The following is a 24,154-nucleotide window of genomic DNA, read 5'->3' on the forward strand; positions in this document are numbered from 1 at the left end:
TGGTTTGATCTCTGTGTTACATAGATTGTTTTGTTACCTAAGATATTGCCTGTCCTGTGCACTAGAGAAGTATATGTATTCTGTTGCTGTTGGGTGATATGTTCTATATATGTTTGTTCTGTCTTGTTGGTTTAGAATGTCGTTCAAGTTTGTAAAGTCCCAAAATTTGTGAAGCAAATATTGACAGATTTGAAGGGAGAAATAGATGGTTCTATCTTAGTAGTAGGAGACTTTAATACTCCACTTTCAAAAATGGATGGCATCCAAGTAGGTGATCAATACAGAAATAGAGGACTTGAATGATACTTCATTATGTTTTCTTCTAGGAGTTTTATAGGTCTTCTAAATGATTCTTATGTTTGTCTTTGATCCATTTTGAGTTAATTTCTGTTTTGTAGGAGTTCACCTTCATTCATTTGAATATGGAAATCTGTCAGTTCCTGCCAGTTCAATAGTTAATTTTGATGGATGGACTGATTCATGGAGTCCCCTACTCTGCCATCTTCCCACAATAAATATTCTCCCTTTGGATATATTTGTATGTGATAGGGAGACACCTAACTCTCATTTGCCTTAAATTTATTTGCTTCCATTATCATTAATTTACTCACTTGATCCACTTCTGTTTATATGTAACCACTCTCCCATCTGTAAACTCCTTTGCACAGATGCTCAGTTACTGTTACCCCATGCCTGGTCATTCCTCTATGGGGATGTGTTCTTTACCCTCTCTTGAGTTTAGATGCCGACATTTTATTGTAGGAAATAGTTCATGAATAATAATAATCAAATTTTCTTTTTTTTCCCTTTCAATTGCTTTTTGTAGCCCTAGATGCTCGCTTAGAAGTAGGTCTTGAACAGCAAGCAGAACTTATGTTGAAAATGATGTCTACCCTAGAAGCAGATTCCATTTTACAGGCATTAACAAATACATCTCCTGCATGTAAGTAAAAGTTTCATTGCTAGAATACTGCAGTTAATATTTTGTCTCTTGATTTCTTGAAATTCTCATCTTTTGTGAGTATCTCTCTTCCTTTCCTTGTTAGAAACAAATTAAAACATAGGAAAATGGACTGGCAGGCAGGGCACAAAATACTTTCCATTTTTTGTCCAAAATTCTGATTTATATCTTTGCTATTATACTACAGTGTGGTTAATGAAATTCATAGGGAAACCTGCACAGCTTTCTGGAGTTCATAGCATTGTACTTGATTTTATCGTAAAACAGGTTTGTTTATTTTTAATGCCCCCCTCCTCCCCGTGGCTTTTTGCGTGCTGTCTGTTCTCTGCGTCCATTTGCTGTGCGTTCTTCTGTGTCTGTATTTATTTTCTTTATGTCCCCTCCCTCCTTTGCAGCTTGCTTGCTTTCTGCTCTCTGTGTCCATTCGCTGCGCTCTTCTGTGTTTTTTGCTTGTCTCCCTTTTTTTTTTAATTGCGTCACCTTGCTGAGTGGGCTCTCCGTGGCACTTGGGGGTGGAGTAGCACTCTGCAGCATGTGGGCGAGCCTGCCTTCACAAGGAGGCCCCAGGATGTGAACCCAGGGCCTCCTGTATGGTAGACGGGAGCCCTACTGATTGAGCCTCAGCCACTTCCCTAAAACAAGTTTTTTATAGTAGTATCTTTAATACATTATTCTGACAGCCAAATGAGCCTGCTAACTGAATCACAGAATTGAGTGGACTTACTACCTAATCATGACTATAGTAAAGGAAGGTAGACTCTTTTTGTGAAAGGCTAGATAATTTTTTTTTTTAGCTTTGTGAGCCATGAGGTCTCAGTCATAATTCTCAACTTTGCCTTTTTGCACAATTACTATCGTAGAAATATATAAAACTATGGGGTCGACTGGTTTTCCACAAGTGGCCTGCTAGATACAATACCAGACTTAGGTAGATCTCCTCTTGCAATGGGAGTTAGTTATGATAGCACTGTCAAAGAGGAAGATTGAGGAGTGTATTGTTTTTATTTATCGTAGGTCTGAGAAACAATTCAAATTCCCAGAGGCAGAATTAGTAAAGGATAGAGATAGTCAGTAGAGTCCAGAAAGATCATAATGTCTTACTCCTATGAGAATCCACAACCCATTAAAAAAAATAAAATAAAATTGGTGATTTTAGATTTTCCTTATTTTAAACCAAGTTCTTTTTAGTATGTCATTTTCATTTTTTTCTTCTTTCCTTAGAATGTATAGAAAAAAAGGAAAAACAGAAGGGATGGTCTAGTGTTCTATAATGTTAGTATTGGTATACTAAGTTTGTTCTATCTTTTTTTCATGTAGTATGGAGATCCATTTTGTAGGATTCAACTTTTGCTTGATCACAGACAAATTAGTCCTGTTCAAAGCAGCCCTTTACTTTTTTAGACTTTTTTTGTTCAAAATAACTTACTGGAAGATTCTTTTGCAATTGGTATCTGCTTCTCTTAATATTCTGTTTTTCAATTATTCTATATTGAATGGTCAGTTTTTAAATATAATTTTCTACATTTATGAATACTTTGCCTAACGTCCATATGTGTCTCTGTTTCCCATGAATATATACTCTTTTAATTTATTTTGGTGGTTGACTTAGACATCATAATTTTGAGAAGCTACCCAAGTGATTTTAATGTACAGTCAAGGTTAAGAATCAATGAACTAAATTCTAGCTTATTCTGAAAACCCCTTCTCAGTTATTGGGCAAGATTCTTCCATTCCTCCCTACACTTTTTATCTTTCATTAATTAGAAAAAAATGAAAATAAAAATTGATGGGGAGTCATTTGTTAGCTCAGTCCTTTGAATTGGGGGCTTTTCTCTTTAGTGATTGTATTTTTGACATACCAGTAATGTTTAAATTTTTTTTTTTCAAATATTGTAGTATAACATTGAACCATCTAAAGAATGCAATTTTTATTTAAAAATTTAAAAAAATTACTTAACTGTATATAATAATGGCCAACTAATATGTCTTCTCATAATTTGTGTACAAAATTGTAACTATTTAATTTTCAGTATCCCAGTCTCCTACTGGAACAGATGATTCACTTCTAGGGAGTTTACAAGTAACGAATCAAACCAATCAGCTTGTTATACAATTATCGTCTGTCCCAATGTTAAATGTTTGTTTCAACAAACTTTTCTCCATGCTTCAAGTCCATCATGTTCAGGTATGACTTCAGGAGAAATGGTGTGTGTTTACATATTATTCATTAGCCTAGTAAAGATGAAGATAAATGGGAGGGGCATTCTCTACCTGAGAGGAATGGTTTCTTTATTAAACTCAGAAGAATATTGGAAATTTTGTAACTACAGACCCACAGCGGTGGGCCATTTAGTTTTGTTTTTAAGCTTTAGTTCTTTATTTCCTGCTTTATGTTATATATGCATACATAGACTATTTTAAGACTTAAATCACCTCCCTCTTTTAATTTTGAGAAATGTTTGTATTAGATAAATTACAAATTTTAATTGAGTTAAAAATTTATTTCAACAAGAAATTTAAGATATGCTTGCTTTTTAAATTAATTGAATTAAGTAGAAGTATTTAATAGAAAAAATATTTACTTTTGATAAGGATTCAAATAAAAGATTTTTATTTAAAATGGCATTTCATAATACAATAAGTAAAATTTTATTTGTAACTTTTTATTTTAGTAACAGATACAACTGAAGACTTCCCATTTTAACTACTTTATAAGTCAATGGTATTAGTAGGTAAAGTTTTCCCCATCAATTTTCATTCTTTTTCAGTTGGAGTCACTTCTCCAATTGTGGCTCACATTGAGCCTAAATTCTAGTTCATCAGGAAACAAAGAGAATGGAGCAGACATTTTCTTATATAATGCTAATCGAATACCTGTCATCTCATTAAATCAAGGTAAGATTTATCAGAGAAAAATCATTAACATAGTAAAAATAATAAGTTAAAAAGGTACCCATTTTGTTGAAATATAGCAAATCCATGTGTATCATTGGGTTTTAATGTTTTAGTGGAAAATTTTTTTTTCACACAATGACTTAAGAATTTGCAAGAAAGAGTATGAAAACTCTTATTCTCTGCTCTATATCATCTTACTGTCTCTGCAACTAAAAATTTACTGTGCTCTGCAAATCTTTATATTTCCTTAAAATATTGTCTCATTTATAATTATTCAGCTGCAAGAGGAGTTTTTAAAATGTAAATTAGTTCCTAGAAATTGGTAAATTGTGTAAGATTTTCAGTTTCCTGTGCTGAGGTTCATATTATCTTGGCAGATGCAAGAATGTGGGAAATAGTGGAAGTAAATGTCCTTCAACAGGGAAAATAAACTAGCTTTTAGTTCTGACTGTAGGAGTCATTTTAAGAAAAATGAAAATGAGTGTTTATTCAGAGTGTTTTCTCCCTGAGGAGGTATATCCAATATCTTGCATGCTGTCACTTTTTGGTCTGCTTCCAACCTTAGTGACCTCCCTGTTTGGTTCATGGTTCTAGTTTTATCTGTGTTCTATGAGCACCAACCCAGCTTGCTCTAATGAGTAAGTTTCCACTTCTTCCATTATATTATTAATAATAATTGTAAATTTTGTTCCCGTCTTAACTTTGTTATTGTGAAAAACTTTAAACATAGACAAGAGTAGACAGAAGAGTAAAAATGAAATTCTTTATCATCTCTATACAGTCAATATTCAAATCTCCAATTGTCTTAAATGTTACAAAATATTAAGTTTGAAACATTGAAATAAAGTCCAATCATTTCAGTTAGTTATGGGTTTTAAGTCCTTATTGATCTCTGTAGGTTTTCTCCCAGTGCCCTTTTTATCCTCAAAGTCATTATTTGAAGAAATGTGGTCATTTGTTTTTCTTGGTTCTCTGGGTCTTGGTTCTTGGTGATTACATCTCTCTGCTATCCTTTGTATTTTCTGGAAATTGTTAATTAGATTTAAAGGCTTGATCTTATTTGGGGTTTTTCATTAAAGGCCATTTCATAGATTATCCCCCATTTCATGATATTAACAATAACTGATTTTGGAATGCTTAGACCGATTAATAACTTATTAGGGGTTTCAAAATGATAGTCTCATTCCATGATCCTCTTCAACTTACTAGCTGAAATGTTTCTTTACAGAGAAGCTTCCTCTCTTTTGCTGATATGTTGCCTTGAGGTAATTTGTCCAAGAAAGGCAGGAAAAATTCTGAACCTTTTAAAAAATTAGTCTTCAGAATGAGTGAGTTCACAAGGAGTCTCCAATTAAGGACCAGTTAATTTCTTTAATAAGTACCTGTTTGAGCTCATGGATTTAAAATTATTTCACTTGTTCTCTCTTAAAATTGTTATGCTTATTATTGCTGAAATTGTACCATTTGTGGATAGTGAAATAATTTTTTTCAGGTCTGTGGTTTTTTTTGTTTTTAAAATACATGACTGTTTTTTTGTTGTTTTGTTTTGTTTTTTAAAGATTTATTTTTATTTATTTAATTCCCCTCCCCTCCCCTCCCCCGGTTGTCTGTTTTCTGTGTCTTTTTGCTGCGTCTTGTTTCTTTGTCCGCTTCTGTTGTCGTCAGCGGCACGGGAAGTGTGGGCGGCGCCATTCCTCGGCAGGCTGCTCCCTTCTTCGCGCTGGGCGGCTCTCCTTATGGGTGCACTCCTTGCGCGTGGCGCTCCCCTACGCGGGGGACACCCCTGCGTGGCTGGGCACTCCTTGCGCGCATCAGCACTGCGCATGGGCCAGCTCCACACGGGTCAAGGAGGCCCGGGGTTTGAACCGCGGACCTCCCATGTGGTAGACGGACGCCCTAACCACTGGGCCAAAGTCCGTTTCCCAATACATGACTGTTTTTATGTTATCCTTTGATATGACAGATAATTCAGGCTCAGCTTTACATTTTCTGCTCTAGGCCTAGAGTCAGCCTTATCTCCAAGGATCCTTGATTCAATATAGGGATAAGGGTGTTTTAAGCCTATGATCTGAGAACTAGGTCCACCATACTATTTTCATGCATTTTGAATAACTTCTCCAACTGCCAGGATTGCTTCCTATATTGGCTCTTCAGGTTACCTAATTATATTTTGGGTTTGTGCTCTGGTTGTGAAGGTCCACCCATCACATCTTTTCCAGTATTCCCCATTATTTTCAGCTTTCGGTTTTGCAGAATGTGAACATTTTCAGGGGTACACAAATTACGTTACAACAGAAATGTTAAGACCACAAATTTGTTGTGATAAGATGTTATTTTCCGTGTCATGAATTGAGCTTTAAACTTAAATGTAAAATTTTGTTGACTCTTAATGCTTTACTTGTATTTAATAGGGAGCTCTTCATTTGTATATTTCGAGGATACTAGTTAATGATTTAATATGAAGAAATAATGTCTTATTTTTAATTTACTCTTTTTGGCTTTTAATTCTTATTGAACACTTACCTTTTCAGAGTAAAAAATTTTTCCCTTTCTCTTTTCTGCATAGCATCAATAACTAGCTTTCTCACAGTGCTAGCTTGGTATCCCAATACTTTGCTCCGGACATGGTGCCTTGTGCTTCATAGCCTAACACTCATGACAAATATGCAGCTTAATTGTAAGTTCAAAAATTTATTTAAATCTGTGATATTTACTTTAATTTTGTTTTTTTTCCAAGAAGTAAAATAGTTGTAAAGATGATTGTATTTCATATTTGAACATGTTCCTTCTGAATTTATTATTAGATATCTTATTCTATGTGCTTGTTGACTTTGGTAATGTAAATATTCTCATATTTATTCTCATACCGTGCCCATCACAATTTAAAATCAAATTATCACCTCCTCATTCAAAGGAAACTGATTTTAGAGTACAAAATCAAATTTTTGCCATTAGTCTATATTTTTATATTGGTTTTTCATTCTTTTAAAATGCCTTTGCATTTATATGTGATTAATTCATTTAATATTCATATATTCAGTATAATGTTCATGAACAATTAGATTCCTGGGTTTTTGTTTCCCACATGTAAGATAGTCACTGATCATAATTACTTTTTACAGATTCTAATGTCCTAATAAGTTTTCTATTTCACTGCCCCCTCACTTTATTTTCATTTAAGGTAAATTAGTAAAATAATTTTTGAACTTTCTAGAAAGGAATTTTTAGTGTCTTATGTATCTTTGCATATCCTAAGGTCATACGTGGTCATACATTGTAAGGTAGAGATCAATGATCAAATTAGAGAGCAAAGTCTAGCCATTGTCAATTGAAGCCTTTGTTCCATCTGTAGGTTATGGCACAGCAGGTGGATGAATTTAGCCATATTCTATTCATGACTAACGTCATTAAGCAGTAAACTCTAACACATTGATAAAGTTATTTAAATTGTTTCTTGTCCCACGGGGCTATTGCGTTTTTTATTTGAAATACATTTTACAAAACCATCAATGAAGATTGATTTATCTCAAGGGGCATTTTATCCAATTCAGAAAACTGATGTGTTGCCTATACTTCAGTTCACAGTGTACAATCTGTATACATCTGATGTGCAAAATTGGATGTTTTTGCCTTAATTTGTTTAGAAATTTGGGTTAAGATTTACTGAAAAGTAGATCTGTTTCTGGAAGGGAGAGATAGTTAATAAAAATATGTTCCCCAAATGGGGCAGAGAGGATTCTTTCTTTCTTTCCCATTTACCTGTATTCTAAATACAAATAAATGCAGATTAAACTCTTAGTTTGCTTGAAAATTGTCCAAACTATTCTGATCTAAAGATTAGGAAGATTGTTCTGAAGGTGTTTTTACTGTGGGATTAAAAGAGAAGTGGAAAAAGATACATGATAGGATGAAAATAAATAATGAAATCCAGCCCAGTGGACACAGTGGAGAGATTCAAATCCTGTTGTTAAACAATAACTACTGGGAATGTGTGAGTGTTGTTTGGAAGTAAAAGATGATGTTTTTAAATATTATGTTTCCACTGTTTCAGGGTCCATTTGTTAAGAACTTTTTTTTTTCTTCCATTTTTATAGCTGGATCAAGCAGTGCCATTGGAACTCAGGAAAGTACTGCCCATCTCTTGGTTTCAGATCCAAACCTTATTCATGTATTAGTGAAATTTCTTTCTGGCACTAGTCCTCATGGAACAAATCAACACAGTCCACAGGTAATGCAACTTCTGAAAACCAGTGATATGCCCAGAAAGTTCAACAAATATATTTATAGAGTAAAAGTTTAATGTTGCATAAGTATGTAAAATCTTCATTTCTTAAGTATTAAGTGATTATTTATGAATATAATGAAAATTTTTGCATAATTTATAATAATAGCTTTACTGAAATTGAATAATAGCAGAAAGTAAATTTTCTCTAAGAATTTTTTTAAACCAGGGTTTGATATAAATACATATTTTTGGAATTTTTGAATAATTTAAGGCATTCTGAATAAATACTGTCTGGAAAGTTGGGAAAGCATTGTAAAAATTTTAGAGTTTAAAAATTTTTTAAATTATTGTCTCATGTTTCACATCCTCTGCCATCAAAATGGAAAATTCGCCTAACTTAATCATTTTACAATATTAATGCTTTTTTGTTTAACAAACAGTAACAAAATTTATGGCTCGTAACAAACGTTTTCAGTCTCCATTACAGATTTGCTTTATATTCATTTAATTTCTTATATTATTGTACTGATTTCCTTTAAATATGTCTATTTTATTGCATTTTTCTTAATTAAAAAATGTACTTAGTGACCATAGCATCTTGTAGTGGAGGTTATTTAATAAGGTTATCTTACAAATTTGTCATTTTTTAATGAGTATCGAAACAATTCTCTGGATTTGGCATTAGACAAGTTCTAATTTAGGTTTTGTGTTTTGTTTTCTCTCTTGTCTGCTATTTGTTTTTGCTCGATGTCTGTTTTCTTTAGGAGGTGCTAGTAACCAAACCTGGAACCTCCCATGTGGGAGGCAGGCACTCAACTGCTTGAGCCACATCCACTCCCCTAATTTACTTTTCATGGTCCTTAACTCCCCATTCCCATCCCTTCTATTAGTTCATTTATTCAGTAAGTATTTGAGATGCTCCTGTGTGCTGGCCTAAGTTGCTGTTCTAGGTCCTAGAGATGTAAGTAATTACTGAGACTGAGTTTCCTTCTTCATGGAGTTTAAATTCTCCTGGACACTTTCAGTCAGTACTTTGACGTTAAATATACTTTAATTTTGTGCGTCAGAATTAAATAAGTGATAAAAAGTAAGAGAGAAGAAACTACTTTTAGTTAGATTGGGTCAGAGTTTTGGTGGTAGCAAAGGCATGTTAACAGAGTTTGCTTCAGTTTGGAATGGAAGAAGCCTGGGATCTATAAGATCCCTAATTTCAACTTCGCTACTTTATATTTAAGGAAACATGGATCAAACCACACTGCCCAAGCTAGTTATTGGTAGAGCAAGTTATCTGGGAGAATGCACTGTATAGAAGAGTATTTTTTTTCTTTATTTTAAAAGAAGCTTTAGATTACGTAAATGTTAAATTGAAAATATAGGGGATTCCTATATACCCCACCCCCTCCTGCTCTCACACTTTCCCTCATTAACTACATCTCATTGGTATGGTCATTCGTTAAAATTGATGAAAACATTAAAGCAATCTTACTAACCATGGTCTGTAGTTTATAGTGTGGTTTACAGTTTGCACCATACAATTTTTTAGGTTTTTATTCAGTGTTATAAATTAACTTTAACTTAAAAAAAAAAATTTGATGATTACATTGCATTTTGTTTTTCCAAAACTCTTCCAGGGCTTTATGATTGGTCCACCAAACCAAATAATATGTAAAAGTTTTATAAGACTTTACAATATTTACTCCAGTTATTTGGTTTTCTCACTATCACTTCTTTCATTGTTGAGAAAGAGGATTGGGAAAGGAAAGTTTTATTACTTAGTATAGGATTTTCTTTTTTCCTTAGTTTTAGTCTTTTGTAAAAAAAAGTTCCTTTAGTACTTGAACTGGTGTGAGACACTGATCCTCTTCTCTGAACTGAGTTTTTTTGAAATGGGTAGTAATAAGGTTATGAAAATCAGTGTAGAAGTTCTTTCTATGTTTTATAAATGTTATAAAGATACTTTGTGTAATTTGGGTGAATTTTTTCCTGTGCCGAGTTAAATAAACCTGATATAAATTGTTAGTTACATAAACTGTAATGGACAATTTATTGACAAGAGGATCTTTAAAATAAATATCTAGAAAATTAGTTTGCAGGGAGCAGGTGTAGCTAAAATGGTTGAATGCCTCCTTCCTGTGTATGAGGTCCCAGGTTTGATCCCCAGTAGTTCCTAAAAAGCAAAACAAACAAACAAAAACCAACTCAGGGGAGCTGGTGTATTTCAGTCACTGAGTGCTGACTTGCAACATAGGAGGTATCAGATTCAATCTCCAACCATGGTACCTCAAAAACAAACAAACAAACAATTTTGCTTTTATCACTATTAATATGTTTATTTTTTCTTATAAAGAAAAATTATATAACTCTCGACTTAAGACTTAATACATTTTAAATGAATGATTCTGTAAATCATATTATGATTGTTTCATAATCAGATTTCAACGTACTTTTATTCCTTTTCAGGTTGGCCCAACAGCTACACAAGCTATGCAAGAATTTCTTACCCGATTACAAGTGCATCTTTCTTCAACATGTCCTCAGATGTTTAGTGAATTTTTGCTTAAGCTAATTCATATACTTTCAACAGAGAGGTAAATTTTAAAGTACTCCTGTATTCCTGAATATAGGCAGTATGTAACTTTCCAAATATTTACATTAAATTAACATCTTCCTCCTCCTCCTTCCTCCCCTCTTCCCCCTATTAGTATAGCCACCCCAGGTCTCTTTTGGGTACTACATATGATATATTATTTCCAGCCTTTCACCTTCTGCCTACTGGTATCTTTGAATTTAAGGTTTGTGTCTTGCAGACAGCATATTGTTGGGTCATCCTTGTTTATCCTTTCTGCCAATCTCTCCCTTTTGACTGGAGAGTTTCATTTATTTACATTTAAAGTCGCTGCTGTGAATACAGGGATTTCTTCTGCCATTTCAATATATAGCCTTTGTAAGTCTTGCACGTTTTTTTCCCCTCACTGTTATATTTATTTGAATTTTTTGTGCTTTACCATACTGAGTCCCTTCTCATTTCTTTCTGGATATATTTTCTACCTATTTTCTTTTGTGGCTACTATGGGCTTAAAGTTTAACATCCTAAATACAACAGCCATATTTAGTCTGATATCAACTTAACTATAGTAGCATGCACTTATACTCTTCCTCTGTATCTCTGTCCTCCTACTGTTTTTTTGTACTTGTTACCACTTAACATGTTTTTACATTGTATGTCTAAAACCAGATTTATCATGACTTTTTATAGGATTGCATTTTAGCAACTATAAGAAGTAAGAAGTGAAGTTATTTACCACATAATTCACTACAATAGTACTGGCATTTATTATTAGTTACTTTTTCTGCTCGTCTTTTTTTTTTTTTTTTAACTTTAATTTGGTTTCCTTTAATTTCTTACATTTACTTATGTATGTTTGTATGTATGTATTTATTTAAATAAATGGCCTGAGAAAGGTATTAAACTGGTGTAATAGCTCAACGGGATTGTTTTATTTATTCTACTGCTACTTTTTATTTCTTTATGCCACTTTGAATCACAGTCTAGTGTCCTTTCATTTCAGTCTGAAGAACTGTCTTTACCTTTGTTTCTAGGTAAGGTCTGGTGGTGATGAACTCCCTTAGCTTTTGTTTATCTGATTATGTCTTACCCTCATCCACATTTTCAAAAGAAAGTTTCACTGCATATGAAATTTTTGGTTAGTTGTTTCTTGAAGCACCACCGTTGTGCACACAGTTTGAAACAATGGGTATAACCATCTTTTTCCAACATGGAATGGAACAAAAGCTGTCCTCAGGGCTGGGCCCCCAATGATCCAAATCTGCTTAGCAGTAGCTATGATCATTGGTTTGCTGTGCCCTGCCCTGTGCTTGGGGAAGAGGATTTTTTATGTCCTTTTTGTTCCCCAGCAGGCAGAGCCAGGGGTGGAGTCCACTGGTGCAAGAGTGAGGTCATGGACACCAGTGTCTGCTGTGCGGCAAAATACCTTACTGTTTTGCACCATAATTTATCAGCCTCTTCCTCTTGCCTGGATGCTGTACAGTGTTCTTCTGGCCTTTGGAGTTTCAAAATAGTTATTTCAGACAATTCCTACCTGTTAATAATTGTTTTGTTGGAAGACTGAATCCTGGATCTCCCTACTCCTCCATCTTCTCACACTGCCACTATTGTTCTGCTTTAGGTTGTTATCTTTTAGAGAATCAGTTAAATAATATTTATGCCGCAAATGGGCAAGCTTTTTTTCTGGGTGGTTAATTTGAGGGTTTGAGTCTCTCTAGATAGGACTGAGTTGGGTTCGGGGTTCGTTGTTACAAGATAAGGTTCAGTTTCCTCTAGTGACTTTTGCTTTGGTGAGAGAGAAAGCAGGAGGATTATTTCCAATGTTTTTGCTCCATCTTCAGATTTTGTCCTTCTTTATACACATGCATCTCAGAGGAGATCTCTCTACAGCTCCACCTCTAACATTTGACTGCTCTTGCCTGTTTATCAGTTTTGCCAGGTTCCTGGTGGTGGCAGGTTTTCTCTCATGTTCTGGTCCAGCTTCAGTCTTTGGTAGGCCTTCTGTGTGTGGGTGAAACTTTCTCAGTAATTTTTTTCCCCTCTCCTTGTGGTTGCAAAACTCTACCTTGTAACTTTGGCTATTCTTGTGGTGGAAGATCATTTCTTGATCTCTAAAGGTAGGAGACCACAAATGATGTTGGAATAATTGGGTTCTCAGCCAGGGCTATTTTCTATTCTTTTTATGATCATAAATGATTTTAATGTAACTGTTCCTAGCATTAAGGGTCTTCACCTGTACCCTTGAGGCAACAATGGCCTAAGGCATTTTTTCTAGAGGAGAGAAGGGTCTGAGCAGACCTTTGTGTCTTTCTTGCAACACTGGTCACTACTCTGTGGCTTTTACTTCCAAGCAATCGCTCTGATTTCTTCCCTTGCCCTAATTGCCATGAATGTGTGTGGAGTAGATCCTTTGAGTGAGTGTGAACTCCCAAAGTTTCTGTATTGTCAGCATAGCACACACATGGTCATTAGCAATTGGTTAAACATTTTAGCCAAGCTTTGCACTGGAGAACCCATGCTCGCGTCCCATCTCTTGTGAGGTGTTTGTGTTCTTGGATTTCAGGCTGTTTGGTTGCCCTGTGCCCTCAGCTCTGTGATGAGTTCAAGAAAAATTACGACTTAGTAGTTGATTTGGCTTTTTCTTTTTGTTAGTTTAGGGATGAAGTTCTTTCCAGCTTTCTACATTTTAGGCAAAACTAGAATTTGAGAGTATTCAGTTTTGGTATGTAAGAATTATTTGATTGAAATTAATTGTTGAGAATCACAGTCTGCAGGAAATGTTTAAAATAACATTTGAGGGTATGAAAAACCAGAGATCATTTCATCATAGGGAGTGCTTTGATATTGAAATATTTTAATATGAAGCCCATTTTCTTTCAAAATCACTTCTTTACTTACTTGTCTGTCAGTTTTCTCTGTAGAAGGGAAGTCATTTGTAATTTTGTATAAAATGGAAGGAAATACAAGGACTCAAAAAGAAATGGCAACTGATGAAATAGGGAATAATGAGTTTATTTTATCTTTCTTTTTTTATTTTTTTTCCTTTCTAATTTGTGTTTTATTAATTTTTTTCCTCTTTATTGGTGGTGGTTTTGTTTTCTTATATTGTAAATGTTACTTCTTCCAAAAGTACTTAACATGGGTTAATTTTTAATTCTCTCTTTTTCTACAGGGGTGCCTTCCAGACAGGCCAAGGACCACTTGATGCACAAGTAAAGCTCTTAGAATTCACTCTGGAGCAGAAATTTGAAGTTGTTTCAGTCAGTACTATTTCTGCTGTGATAGAGTCTGTCACCTTTTTAGTTCACCACTATATCACTTGTTCAGACAAAGTAATGTCTCGAAGTGGATCAGATAGCTCAGTGGGTGCTCGAGCGTGCTTTGGGGGACTCTTTGCCAACCTTATTCGTCCGGGTGATGCAAAAGCAGTTTGTGGTGAAATGACAAGAGATCAACTCATGTTTGATTTGTTAAAACTGGTTAACATTTTAGTACAGTTGCCTCTTTCAGACAATAGGGAATACAGTGCAAAAGTGTCTGTGACCACCAATACAACGGACAGTGTATCAGATGAAGAAAAAGTCTCAGGAGGCAAAGATGGTAATGGAAGCAGCACCAGTGTTCAAGGATCTTCTGCATATGTTGCTGATTTAGTTTTAGCCAACCAACAGATTATGAGCCAGATTTTGTCTGCTCTGGGCCTGTGTAATAGCAGTGCCATGGCAATGATAATTGGTACGTATTGAGAATATTAATCTTATACTTGTTCTTGGTCCTGCACCAATTGCCAATAACAATTTGAGGATTCATTTTATTTAATCATTTGAAGCTACTCATTGCAAGCTTCTTATAATGACTGTTCTTTATTAGAGAAGAATTTTATAAAGTAGCTTCAATTAATAAATGAAATTGAAATATCGAGAAACTTTACATAAAAATTTCAAATAAAAAGGGGAAATACCAGCAAAATACCTTACAGTCAATAAAATTAGGGAGGGGAAAATGTTCAGTCTCATAAGTCAAATACCTTAATTTATAGCTAAGCATTTCTAACATTTTAAGACGAAGAATTTGACAGTAAATTTTTTTTGAGGAACCAGTAAGATTATTTATTCAAATTTTATTAAAAAATGAAATAACATTTTACTTATGGTGTGAGAGTCTCTATGACACATATTCATGAAAAGTTATATATTGTTCTTTAGCTTTTCTTATTTGCAAGCCCGTATATTGGGTTAAGTTTTTAAATAATTGAACTTTTATGAATTGTGACAGAATCTATTCCTGGTGTATTTTTGTCTGTTGCAGTTTATGTGGCACAACGCTCTTCTTTTTGGTTAGATGTTTTGAAGTATGGTTACATTACAATATCACTTATCTCTGTCCATTTTGTTTCTTCTTTCTTGATATGTTTACTATATATAGTGACGTTGCTCAGTCACATAAGAGAGCAACTTATTTTCATTGTTACCAAAAATAAAGAGTACGTCATTTAAGAAGACATCAACAAACAGTATGATACGTATTTTAATATCTGAGTATATCTACATCTAACTGTTACCTATCTATTCATCAGTGGTTTCAAGAAACATTACTTTTCAGTCTATTTTAATTACTGTTGATTTTTAAATGTGTAATCTCTTATTTAAACCAGGGGCAAGTGGATTACATCTCACCAAACATGAAAATTTTCATGGTGGGTTAGACGCCATATCAGTTGGGGATGGATTATTTACCATACTGACAACACTTAGTAAAAAAGCTTCTACCGTTCACATGATGCTGCAGCCAATTTTAACCTACATGGCCTGTGGATATATGGGCAGACAAGTAAGTTTAATCCAGCAACAGTTGCGATAATTTAATATTTTCTGGCAATAGGAGTAAAGAATTATATATAGGAAAGGACCAAATGAACATTCATAATATATATTGACAAAATGAAAAATATCTGTACATGAGGAATATGGATTAATAGAAATTGGAGGAGGAAGTTGCATTGAAATGGCGTTTTCAAAGATGACCACATTGAGATAAAAATAAAACATTTAACATATTTTAAAATTTTAGATTTCTTTTTGTAGTCTCTAGAAGTAATTCTTTTCCCAAAACTTGTGTAGTTGAATTCCAAAATGTTCTCCATTGATGTTATTTATGGAAATTTAATGAGTATGTTTTTCAAGTTCATGTTTCAATTTAGTTTCCTTTTCAGTTAAAACAAATTAGACTAATTTAAAAAGTATAAATATTTGAGAAGGATCAATTTTTAAATGAGATTAGTGTCTAGTGAGAAACAAAATAAATGTACATTCATTTAAGTTAGAAAATTATAATACTTGGTGAAGACAGATAAATTAAAAAATGCTGTGAGTTCAGTGAGAACACAATTCACTTCCTTGCTAATTCAGGTAAGATTTCTTATGTATTTTCACACCCCATTTTGTATTAGTGATTTAGCTTAACGTTATCATTTTACAAAAATTAAAACTAAATGAACTAAGAATTTTAATGGTCTTATTCATAGGAATCTATTTTAAAATCACATAAACTTGTCTATCTTTTTAGGGCTCTCTTGCTACTTGCCAGTTATCTGAACCATTATTGTGGTTCATTTTAAGAGTATTGGATACTAGTGATGCCTTGAAAGCTTTCCACGATATGGGTAAGATAAAAAACCCAAAAACTGTCAGTTGAGTGAAATCATTTGATAGTATAGTTTATTCTCATTTATGAAGTTTCTTTTGAAAGTTGATCCTTAATGTCAAACCCTTATCCTGAGATAATTTTCATTTGATACTCTTTGTACCTTTAGGTGGTGTTCAACTCATTTGCAACAATATGGTTACTAGTACAAGGGCTATTGTAAATACTGCAAGAAGTATGGTGTCAACTATTATGAAATTTCTTGACTCTGGTCCAAATAAAGCTGTCGATAGCATGCTGAAAACAAGAATACTAGCCTCTGAACCTGACAATGCAGAAGGGATCCATAACTTTGCACCCCTTGGTAAGAAAAGCCTTATGAAATCTTATTGGTATGAAGTTTTTCATTTATGTAGTTTATTAGCTGGTATGAAGCAGAATTTGTGGTTGAAGTAATTCGAAGTAGTCCTAAGATCATTTTAATTTCAAACACGGTTTTGAAAGGAGGGAATATCAAAATAACTTATCGATAAGATTAAGAATTTATTCTGTTAAGGAAGTAGTTCTCTAGCTATAAATTTTCTTTTTATTTCTGAGTTTAACTAGAAACACAATCTATGAAACGAAATATGAGATTCTTACGTCAATTTTCACTGTGTAAATGCCTTTCAGGACATGTTTCTTCTGTTTTTTAAAGTGATATTGTGTTCAAAAAATTTTTTGAATTCAGGTATTTGGCCCTTTTTCCAGTCCACATAGTTTCTTTTCATATGTTTCTTTTAATATTTCCACTTCATGGACATATATATTGTAGAATAAAGATATTTATTTTCAAAGTGAAGGGACTATTGGACATGTTTTCTGCTTAAATTGCTTGAGAATTCTGTTATGTTCATTGTCGCTATTTTAGTTTTCATTTGCTGTTTGTTGTGGGACTATAAAGAAATTAGGCAGCAGTTAGTAATAAACTTATCATCTTGCTAGTTGACTGGATGTCCTGATGTTTTGTGAATATCATGGCAATCATGCTTAGAGTACTAAGTATATTAAAAATAACAAATATTCATATTTTCAGTTTGCTTTTCTAGTTTAATTATTACAATTTGAATAATTCTTTAAGCTTAATTGAGTTTCTTTTGCAAGTTCTTGATTAATTTAAAAATCTTCTGTAGGTACTATCACATCGAGCAGTCCTACTGCCCAGCCGGCTGAAGTGCTTTTGCAGGCCACACCACCTCACAGAAGGGCTCGCTCTGCTGCTTGGTCTTACATCTTTCTGCCAGAAGAGGCTTGGTGTGACCTTACCATTCACCTTCCTGCAGCAGTGCTTCTTAAAGAGATACATATCCAGCCTCACCTTGCATCTCTTGCAAGTGAGTAGTAGTTTGTAAAGAAGTATCATGAGAAGAAACAATAATTTAGAAACATTTGAAAATGAGAAGAAGTTTTAGCAAGCACTTATTTGTTATTAACAGATTGCCTAATTTTGAACTTTTAGTATAATATTCAGTACTTTTCTACCAGCTAATTTCCCTTGAAGTGAAATGGTATGGCTTCTTCTCACACAGGCAGAATCACCCAAATATATTCCTGTTATATATAATTTTTATTTTCTTTCCCCCACAATTTAGTAAACTATACTATTAAGCTGGAATGAGTTAGTTTACACTCATGTAGATAACAATCTTAGTTTTCCTGGTCAGGTCCTTAGTGCTAGTCCTGCAGTTTGAAATAAGAATAGATTTTTTTGTGTAAACCACCCCCTCATTATAAGATAACTACTTCACTGAAGAGTTTTTTATTGTGATATTTTGAGTATTACACTCATGAAACACAAAATTTGATACTGTTGTCCTTTGCTAGGTTACTCAAAAATATGTTCAATGTAAATAATTCATTTTAGGAAATAAGATATTGATTAAGTGGAGCAGGAACTCTTCCAAGTAGTCATAAAGAAATGTGAAGTACTGTTTTACATCTTCTATGGACCACAGATTCTTTTAGTATAAATATAATAACTTTTATGGAATTGTTGAAATTGCTGCATTTTTGTTTGTTCATCTATCAGTTATCATTGCCATCAAATATCAGTCAATAATTGAATGAAGAACGAGAGGAAATTTCGTGGATTATTGGCATATTTGAAAGAATAAATTTTTTTCTTAGATTAAAACACATAATACAAAAGTAGAAGGCAGTAACTAATACACAGTGTTTCAGCAGGTCAATAAATAACTTTAATACAAGGTAAATTATGTCATATAAGACTTGGAGGAGAAATGCTTTGAAGGCTAAGATGAGGGAAGAGATTGAATTTGTTAGGAAAGGCAAGTGGTTCTTATAAATAGCTTTTGAAATATGGCTAGAATTTGTATGTGAGATTAGGATAGGAGGAATATTACCAAGAACATTACATTATTACTCTGTTAAAAAGTCCGTAGGTTTAGGTGTTCCCTATTACAAGTGTACTTAATGAAACAGTTTGATGTTACCACTGGATAGAGCAAAAATTAAAGGAATTTTGAGCTCCAATGGAAATAATATAGCCTTTGGAATCAAGTATGGATTTGGTTATAGATGTGCATTTCTTCATGGGAGTTTGGATTACTTAATCTCTCTGACTCTATCTTCTCATTTAAAATGTGGATAGCACTTAGTTCCTAAAAAAGATTATGAAAATTAAATTTAAAACTGTATGTGACTTGTCTAGTTCTTAGTACCTGGCATGTGATTGGCATACAATAAACATTACTTTCTAACTCTACTATTGAAATTAAAATGAAATTTCACAGGTTGTTTTACTCGATAGATGATTTTTTTTTTTTAAAGATTTATTTATTTATTTAATTTCCCCCCCTCCCCTGGTTGTCTTTTCTTGGTGTCTATTTGCTGCGTCTTGTTTCTTTGTCCGCTTCTGTTGTCGTCAGCGGCACGGGAAGTGTGGGTGGCGCCATTCCTGGGCAGGCTGCTCTTTCTTTTCACGCTGGGTGGCTTTCCTCACAGGCGCACTCCTTGCGCGTGGGGCTCCCCCACGCGGGGGACACCCTTGCGTGGCACGGCACTCCTTGCGCGCATCAGCGCTGCGCATGGCCAGCTCCACACCGGTCAAGGAGGCCCGGTGTTTGAACCGCGGACCTCCCATATGGTAGACGGACGCCCTAACCACTGGGCCAAAGTCCATTTCCCTCGATAGATGAATTTATTATCTGGCCTTCCATGTTGCCAAGAAGAAATAATTTTCTTCTAGCAGTTGTCAATTATTACTTCATTGGGCTTCCTTAAATTTTAGCAAGAATTGAAAGAAAAAAGGAAATCTTGTGGATGTTTGGCTGAATTTTGAAAGTGAACAAGTTGCGGGAACATGAAAACATTGCAGTAAACATTGGCGTATAAATATCTGTTCCAGTCACTGCCTTCCATACTTTTGGGCATATACCAAGAAGTAGGTCAGATGGTAATTGTGTTCAACTTTTTGAGGACCCACCATACTGATATTCACAGTGGCTGTATGATTTTGCAATGTTGGTAGTACAATATTGAGACTGTGAATAATGCCACTGAATTGTATACTTAAAAGTGGTTAAAATGGGAAATTGAATTATATGTTACTACAATAAAAAGTTAAAAAACAAAACATTGCAATATGGTAGTGAAATGATGAATTGGTAGGAAATCACTTATATTTTCTGTGACTCAAATTATTTAGAGCAGTAAGCCCACAGAAGATTAATCAAATATAATCTTAGACTCTTGGTTAAAATTCTCAATAAAGTAGAATTACGGATTTATTTGCCTATTTTATTGCATTTTTCTTGGAGAGAATTAAGTACTTGAGAATTGCATATCTTCAATTACTCCTTTTTTTTTGTTCAATGTTAGAAATTTTAATTATGATTTTTACTGAATTGTGGATCAAATATTTTGTTAGAAAATAGCTCCAAAACTAATTATGGTGAAAGTCAGTGGCAAATGTGATTTGGCTTAAACATTTTCTTTTTGCAAGTTAATAATAAGTAACTGAAAACTTCTACTTTTGTGGGATTTCTGTTGTGAACTTTAGTTCACTTTTTCTTTATTAATTCCCTAATTTTCTCTTCCTGTAGCTTGCCCATCCTCAGTATCTGTTGAAGTAAGTGCAGATGGGGTAAATATGCTACCTTTGTCCACTCCTGTTGTCACAAGTGGTCTTACCTACATAAAAATTCAACTTGTAAAAGCTGAAGTAGCCTCTGCTGTCTGCCTTAGACTACATCGTCCACGAGATGCCAGCACATTAGGCCTTTCACAGATTAAATTACTGGGCCTCACAGCTTTTGGTACCACTTCTTCAGCAACAGTTAATAATCCCTTTCTTCCGTCAGAAGATCAGGTATCCAAAACAAGGTAAGTTTTATTTTTCATTGTCTTAAAAAAGAGCTTTCTATAAATTTGGTGTTTATTCTGTGGCTTCTTTTTATTTCTTTACAAGTTCTTTGTTCCATTGGTATCTATATACTTTGATTTTACTGTGAGTAAATAGAGATAATTTTATAGAAGCAGACCCTTGATGCTGGTTATAATTGAGATTTATGTGTCTTTAATCCTTAAAATAATCCTCACTCTGTGTGAGGATATATGTGGATGTGCATTCTAGTTCTTTAAACCATAGTCTAATTTGGAAATTCCCAAATACCTCTACACCAGGAATACATCTGAACCATACAAACTGACTATATAAAACAAGGCCTAATCTTATAAAGTAATCCTAAATGCTTATCCATTGAAGAATTATATCTGAACCATACAACTGACCAAATAGGAACCTGAATATATCCTTTAATAAACATTATTCTGATAAAGTTTTATGGTTGAAAAATTTATTGAAGTGTTTGCTTGATTTTTTTTTTAAATAGGGGATTTCTTTTTTATTCTCAAGCTGCCAAGATTTTATGGTTTTACAGTTCTATAATCCATTGCAATATATTCACATATATAGATATTTTAATATAAAAACAGCTTTCCTGGTTAATTTAAAAAGTAAGCTCATAATTCTTAAATGCTATGAACACTTAAGTACTTATTATAGATGTGATGTTATTATGGAAACTTACTGTATTTTAATTCTTTATTGATTTTACATAATTCATAATTTACTCTTACATACATGGGTGCCAATTATGAAATGCAACATGCTAATCTTTCAAAAGTCTTGTTTTACCCCTGAAATAATTTAAACTACTTTTATTTATAATACAAGCCATGTTGTTTTTTGTATTTCAGTATAGGATGGTTAAGATTATTACATCATTGCCTTACCCACATAAGTGATTTGGAAGGAATGATGGCAAGTGCAGCTGCACCTACTGCTAATCTCCTACAAACTTGTGCTGCCTTATTGATGTCCCCATACTGTGGAATGCATTCACCCAATATTGAAGTTGTGCTTGTAAAGATAGGACTGCAGTCCACTAGAATTGGCTTGAAGCTTATAGACATTCTCCTGAGAAATTGTGCAGCGTCAGGCAGTGATCCTACAGGTGACAATTAACTTTGATATTTTAATTTTTACATATCTGCAAAGTAATGGTAATTGGGCTATGTGATCTTTGTGATTAATTCTGTTTCTGAAATTAATTTCCCTTTTAAAGGCTTCATTAATTTTTGGAGGTTTTTTGGTTGGAATTTACAGAAGAGTTATTTTTAAAAATAACTTAAAAATGAAATTGAGCAAACCTTCCCACCCTGTTTGCTTATTTAGCAAACTTTTTCTTTTGATTCTTTTTTGCAAGATTTGAATAGCCCTTTGCTTTTTGGAAGACTGAATGGACTCTCTTCTGACTCTACAATAGATATTCTTTACCAGCTTGGAACAACCCAGGATCCTGGAACAAAAGAAAGGTATACAATGATCCTGTTTTTTTCATTTAAAAGCATGTCTGTGTACACACATACACACAGAGTACTGTGTGTTATTTTTATATTCTCTTCAGGTGACCTTGTTAGACGTTAAGACTGGTTATATAATGTACATTTACCTTTATGCTTCACATATTGCAACTATTATAGATTTTTCTGCATATTAAACCTTAATTATCTTGTATTGGACATACTTTGAACAAATTTGAACTCAGAATTCTTAGTCATTATCACTTTTGAGGAATGTAGTAGCATAAAACACTATTTTATGTCACATTTGTTGTAATAGGATGCTTGCATGTTGATGGTATCATAATCATAGTACCTTAGGTAGTACTAAATGTGTATTTATATAGGAATATTGTGTCCATATTACGCACTTTGACTATTTTGTTAGATAACATCTTTTTCATTAGATTATTTATTATTACTGATTATTTATTATAGTCACTATCCATTCTTTCCCCCTTTCTACCACAAAATGAAACAATAGTATCCCAATTAATAATATTTTAAAACTTAAGCTAAATATTTAGTGATTCTTAAGTACAGGTTATTTTAGACGAGTTGTCCTAATGTAGTCTGCCTTTATGTCTCCTACCTCAAAATTGATATGAACTCCCAAGTAGTTTTGCAGCATGTCTTGAGTTTTGAGCAACTTTCTGGCATTCTCTGGGTTTAGTATAGAGTATGTGGCTCATGCTGTCTATGCTAGAGATTATTTCCTGAGTTATGGTATCTTTTAAAGGATTTGATTAATCTTTATTCTGAATGAAATCATTTAGAATTTTAGTAATTTCTTGTTTTACAATTTATTAACAATATTAATTTTTTCATGGATTCTTACTCATTTTATAAGTATTTACTGCATGCCTGCTGTATGTGTGGCACCACGCTAGATATTAGACACACAAAGTTAATTGAGCCTTGCTTTGTGCCCCTAAGGTTGGGGAGACAGAGCAGTGTCACAGAGAAAAGCATTTGTATAGAAAAGTCTTGGGAGAGTGGAATGGGTTACCAGGTAGTGAAGATGTTCTAGGGAATATTATAACTCAGTCATTAGTAATGTAATGCTTTTGTTTACTTGTGGCTAATTGCTTTTCTCTTCTCTTGATTAAAAATGTTTAAGTCATGTATTTAACAAAGTAAAATCATTCTCAGCATGACAAATATGAAATAAACTGCCTTCTTTTCCATTAAGCTTTTTACTTTATACAACCATGCCACATTTTTTGACAAAATAAGTAGGAATTTGTGCCAAATTTGAATCATAATGGTGAGTAGATTTAGAATATATAAAAAATTGTTTATTTTTCCAGAACATGTTACTTGAAATCTCTTAGGACAGCTTAATTTTTCAATATTTTTATGTTTCTTCTATGTAAGAAGAAAATTTACTTGATAATTTTTTTTCCTCTGTATAAATCCTTTAAAACATAAATATTTGTCACTCAGAATGTACATAAATAACAAAGTTATTGGTTGCTGTGAGAAAATATTTCTCTTGCCTAATTTTAGCCTTATCACCCTTATTTTTCTCTGGCTGTCTTTATTTCCTATGATATGAAATTGAAATTTTAAGAGTTATAATCTGCAGTTCTTCAGTTTAAAGAGAGGCATTAACTATTATGATATATCTTCCTACTCCTTTTTCTTTTACCATGAAATAAAGAATCTTATGGATCTAAAGTAGAAACTTTAAAGAAAATCTCACAAATATAAACCTGTGTTTTAAGGATTTGACAAATTTTGACCCCTTTTTTGGCTTTTATACAAATGCAAATGCATTGTTACTTTAAAAAATCTTTTGCTCTCAGCTAGCAACGTTCAAAATTGGACTTGTTTTATAGGTTCCCTACTCCAGGGTATAGATAGGGGGGAAGGTTTCAACTTGGAAACCCTATGTTAGCTGTTTTACTCTTTTGTCAGCACGAATGAGCGTGGGTGGGTGTCTTAGATTGCCAAAGGC

General features: G+C 33.5%; 1 protein-coding gene across 19 annotated transcripts in view; it reads left to right on the top strand.

Annotated features, from left to right (window-relative positions):
- BIRC6 (baculoviral IAP repeat containing 6) overlaps nucleotides 1-24,154 on the top strand; it is a 285,301-nt gene that overhangs the window by 153,124 nt on the left and 108,023 nt on the right. For all 19 annotated transcript variants that reach the window (XR_011646085.1, XR_009181110.2, XM_058278359.2 and 16 more), the window contains exons 40-53: nucleotides 827-943; nucleotides 2,992-3,146; nucleotides 3,730-3,856; nucleotides 6,423-6,533; nucleotides 7,951-8,084; nucleotides 10,542-10,669; nucleotides 13,820-14,382; nucleotides 15,302-15,477; nucleotides 16,213-16,309; nucleotides 16,460-16,654; nucleotides 17,463-17,663; nucleotides 20,394-20,673; nucleotides 21,550-21,806; nucleotides 22,059-22,167. Coding sequence is in view for 17 of the 19 variants with exons in the window: in XM_058278359.2 (XP_058134342.1) it covers nucleotides 827-943; nucleotides 2,992-3,146; nucleotides 3,730-3,856; nucleotides 6,423-6,533; nucleotides 7,951-8,084; nucleotides 10,542-10,669; nucleotides 13,820-14,382; nucleotides 15,302-15,477; nucleotides 16,213-16,309; nucleotides 16,460-16,654; nucleotides 17,463-17,663; nucleotides 20,394-20,673; nucleotides 21,550-21,806; nucleotides 22,059-22,167 (2,650 nt within the window). In the remaining 2 variants the exon portion in view is untranslated. The remainder of the gene's footprint in view (nucleotides 1-826; nucleotides 944-2,991; nucleotides 3,147-3,729; nucleotides 3,857-6,422; nucleotides 6,534-7,950; nucleotides 8,085-10,541; nucleotides 10,670-13,819; nucleotides 14,383-15,301; nucleotides 15,478-16,212; nucleotides 16,310-16,459; nucleotides 16,655-17,462; nucleotides 17,664-20,393; nucleotides 20,674-21,549; nucleotides 21,807-22,058; nucleotides 22,168-24,154) is intronic.

This window comes from Dasypus novemcinctus, chromosome 17 (assembly GCF_030445035.2).
Source record: "Dasypus novemcinctus isolate mDasNov1 chromosome 17, mDasNov1.1.hap2, whole genome shotgun sequence".
In the NCBI taxonomy this organism is placed as follows: domain Eukaryota; kingdom Metazoa; phylum Chordata; class Mammalia; order Cingulata; family Dasypodidae; genus Dasypus; species Dasypus novemcinctus.